Raw genomic sequence first — 4,478 nt, 5'->3', positions numbered from 1 at the left:
TTACCATCTCCTGTGGTCCAAATTCGATACTCCAAAGGACCAAATTTGGTCCCCGGGCCTTGACTTTGATACATGTGCTGTAAGCCAGTGGTTCCCAAACATGGGAATGTGTACCCCTGAGGGTACATGAATATATTCCAGGGTATACTCTGAATTATTTAATTAATTTTAATATAATCTGGAAATGTTCTGAGTAGAGTTCCTTTTTAGGCTTTTTTTTTTTTTTTTGGACAAATTCACCACAAAATCACTACTATTGCTCAATATGACACTATATTTTCTAGTAAGTTAATTAAACATAATTATTTTATGTTGTAGAGGTCATTTTATCATTATTTAAAAATAGGAGAGAATAATTAGTTACATTTTATAAAGGAGACCGTAAACTTACTATTGAAGTGATCACATGGTCATTAAAAAATAAATACTTTGAATTACACTCATTGTTTGGAATTTGTAGATTAAGCCTTATAGGGAACCAATGTTCAAGACACAGTTAGGAGTTTAGGTGAGCCCACTGTTCCACAAATGAAAAAATATATGAAATTATGAAGAGGGGGTACACGTGATTTGACAAAAATGCAAAGGGGGTACATGGGACAAAAAATATTGGGAACCACTGCTGTAAGTCATAAAACTTTAACATCCTCCGGTTTGCGTTTAAATGAAATGTAAATTATAGTTTTTATACAATTCGATTCGAAAGTCGATTATCGGAAGATAATCGACTTTCAGTTTAAATTACAATTATAATTACGTCATAACTGTAATTAACTATCAATTGGGCGCTTAAAAATGTAATGGACCCCAACCCTGGTTGTTGTCATAGCAGCTCTGTGAATAATAAATTTAAACATGAATGACCCGTGTGTTGTTGGATGTTTCCAGCGTCGCTCTGTACTGGTTCAGCCAGTCTCTGAGCTCTGAGATCCGGTAGCCCTCCGGTCCTCTGCCGCCCTGGTAAACTATCTTCCCCTCGTACAGGATGTAAAGTCGGTCGAAATACGCTCCGTACGCGGCGTTGGAAGAGTTGTCCATGCTGTCAGCCACCACCGCGCACCCGGGCACCTCCAGGCGCATAAGCTGCGCTGCGCTCAGCCGGTCCTCCAGACACCGGTGCGTGGGGATCTGATAGGGCGCGTCGGTGCTCACCCAGCCGTCCGTGGGATGCGCTTCCTCGATGTAGACCAGCACGGAGTCTGCGATGTCCGCGTTCTCCTGCACGACCCCGCGGAACGCCTTGAGTCGCGCCATGAACGGGGGTCAGGTGCAGCTGCCGAAGTTCAGCACCAGCGGTCGGTTCCGTTTGGCGAAGTCCAGGATGCGACTCCTCCGCCGGTCCTGCAGCTCCACCACGTCCGTGTTGGGCGCCCCGTGTCCGAGGTGCGCCGCTTTGAGGAAGTCCAGCTTGTGTCCGTGCCACACCGCCTTCATGGACTCCAGGCTGAACAGGCGGTTGGAGTCTGATATGCACACAGGAGGATCTGGATCAGAGGGGTCGGATGGCTCCTGCGCCCTCATCCTGATGAAAACACGTCTCCTGATGCATAAAAAGTCCAGCAGCCAGAACATGACAGCCGCCACCATGAAGCGGGGCAACAGGACCAGACAAATGAGTGCGTTTTTCACTGCTTTCATAGTGTTATTCATCATCACTTTATTATACAGTGGCGGTGGCCCCGGTGCCGGTGGCCCCTGTGCGCTCAGCCCCGGTGCACAGTGCAGGGTTGAAGTTGGGTTACTTGCAACTTCTCCTCTTTTTATAGCACCGGCAGATTTGAATGAATCACACCCCGCCTCCAAAGTGGGGCCGAGGCCTCACATGGTGGGGATTACCTTCTGTCAACTCCAAAAGCTTAGAGAGGCACAGCCAAAAGCCAAGGGTGACAATCTACAGCAGAGCCACGGAATCCTAGTTACACACCATTTAAAACCAAATGATAAAGTAAGTTATTCATCAACTCACAAGATACCATAAAACATCCAGGAATGGCAATAATATTTGGGTTTATATCACACAATGATTCTCAAACACAGTCTGACTTTTAGAAGAACATTTTAACCCATTGTCTCTTCTTGTTTTATTATTAAATTAGAAAATAAAGAAACAATTGAGCGGAAAAACAATTACTTTTAAAATGCTTTTTGGCTTATTAGCAAAATAATAAAAAAGTAAAATAAAAATGGACAAACCTGAACATTTGCTCCTGTTTAATATCTAATGTCTTAATTCATTGTGCGTTTGTTTGTTGCTGAAGATTCTCACAAACCTTCTTATATTTTTTGTTAAACCACTGACTTCATATTTTCTGCTTCTATCAAACCAACAAAATGGCCCCAAAGGGTTTTATTCTCTATGGGTAAGTTTCACCACAACAAGGGCCACAAAAATATGATTTTTAAATCCATTATTGACATTTATGTCAGTATCTGAGCATTAAACAGGAAAGAAAAAGAATGTTTGTGTTTGAATTGTAATTTTGTAAAATTTTCATTTTGTCCTTTAAATTGTAACAATTTGTGTTTCACTAGTCATTTTGTGCCTTTTTGTTGTTGTATTCTGATTTTGAAATCATTTCTGTGTATTTCTTTCATCATTTTGTCTATTTTTCTGTCGTTTTGTGCATTTTTTGTTGTCATATTTGGTTTTTGAAGTTGTTTTTTATTTATTTATTTATTTCTGTCATCGTTTTGCATAAGTTTGTTGACATTTTGTGTGTCATTTAGTGTATTATTGTTATCATTTAGTCTATTTTTGCTGTCAGAATTTGTGTTTTGCAAGTCATTCCGTGCGTTTTTGTTGTTGTATTCTATTTTTGAAAGCATTTCTCTTTTTTATTTTGTGGTTTTGTAAAATTTTGTGTGTATTTGTTGTCATAATGTGTGTATTTGGAGTAATTTTGCGGGTTTTTTTGCTGTTGTTTTGTGTATTTTTCTGTCATTGTGTGTTTTTGGATTCTTTTTCTGTGTGTGTATAATCTTGGGAACACACAAATATAGAATGAGGTCCCCGGGGGGCCACTAGTTACCCGTCTGTATAATGGAGCAGGAAAGCAGGAAAATCCCAGTAACACGGATGGAACAGAGGGGTGGCCAAAGGTGGCCAAAGCTCCAATGATCTTTGATCAATTAAAAAGCAAAAATTGTGCTCGTTGTTTCGATTACATAACCTGAGAAAAATCAAATAATGATTGATCTCTCTTTTAGACTGCTAATAAAGCTGATCTAAATGTGCTTTATGGATTATATTATATGACTTAAACAGTTCATTTATTCCAAGTTTAAAGATGTAGAAAAGTGAACGGACACATTTTCCCCCCAAAACAAGTTTTTTTTAAATCCTTGTCTTTATCAGACTTAGACAAATAAAAAATCAGATAAAAGGGTTATTATTCCTAACTTAACAAGCATAATAATGCAATAAATCAACAAAGAAAACAACGTAGACTGTAAAAATAATTACACATGATGTGAAGTACTTTATCAACACAGGAAGAAAACAATCAGCCTGTAAAGATATGCAGGAACATGTTCTGATTGTTCTGTACTTTATTTAACCCTTTCAGCCTGAGGCCATTTCCCAACAATACCACCTGGAAAAACAAACTTTTGACCCAGTTCTGTTACTGCAAGAAATTACTACCAGTAATTTACTAAATGACTTCCATCACTGGATAAACAATGATCTGAAATACAAAGACTTCACTCAAAGAAGTATATAGTGGGAGCTGCATCAGATAAAGCTCTACTTATTTAACAATATGAGTTGTTTTTGGACTTGTTTTAAAATGTAACTGATATAAATGAGAGTTATGGCTGATGCCAAAGTAAAGTTACACCCACAAAGAAACGTGACAGTCGTTTCTAAAGAGTTTCCAGGCCATTCGGCATTGTTCTTATACATCAGGGATGGGCAACTCTATCACAGCGAGGGCCACGAAAATGTGGTTATATCTGATCCGAGGGCCACAATAACAACATTCATGTCAGCAATTAGAATAATGACCAATCTGAACATTAATACTGGGGAAAAAGGGTTTTGTCTTTTTTTGACTTTGTGGTTTTGATGTTTTCTCAGTTTCTCAGTCATTGTTGTGTGTTTAAGGGGTCATTATGTGTGTGTTTTTTTTAAATTGTGTGTATTTTCTGTAATTTTCTGCATTTTTGTTGTGGATTTGTGTGTATTTGGGGTCACTTTCTGTATTTTTGTTGTTGTTTTGTGCATTTTGTGTAATTTTTTTGATAGTTTGTGTGTCTTTAGAGCTATTCTGTAACGTTTTGTGTGTTTTTGTAGTCATTTTGTTTGTTTAAGTGGTTGTTGAGTCTGTCTTTGTTGTCATTTTATGTTTTATGGGTAATTTTGTGTATTTTTGTGTACTTTTCTGACAATTTGTGTGTTTCGAGAGTGTATTATGATGGGCTTCATATTCCTTCAAACTTATTGAATTACAATTTTTGGCGATTTGCTTTGGAGGCTG

The 4,478-nt window shown here is 38.4% G+C and overlaps 1 protein-coding gene across 1 annotated transcript; it reads right to left on the bottom strand.

The window, feature by feature from the left end:
- Positions 1-212: 212 nt before the first annotated feature.
- dio3a (iodothyronine deiodinase 3a) lies at positions 213-1,709 on the bottom strand. The gene has a single exon (XM_028437893.1). It carries the CDS (start codon positions 1,651-1,653, stop codon positions 850-852), a length of 804 nt encoding a protein of 267 aa, XP_028293694.1. The 5' UTR covers positions 1,654-1,709; the 3' UTR covers positions 213-849.
- Positions 1,710-4,478: the final 2,769 nt, after the last annotated feature.

The sequence above is a fragment of the Gouania willdenowi genome, chromosome 22 (assembly GCF_900634775.1).
Source record: "Gouania willdenowi chromosome 22, fGouWil2.1, whole genome shotgun sequence".
Lineage (NCBI taxonomy): Eukaryota > Metazoa > Chordata > Actinopteri > Blenniiformes > Gobiesocidae > Gouania > Gouania willdenowi.
Note: the sequence above shows the minus strand (reverse complement) of the source record. Positions and strands in the feature narration are given on the sequence as shown.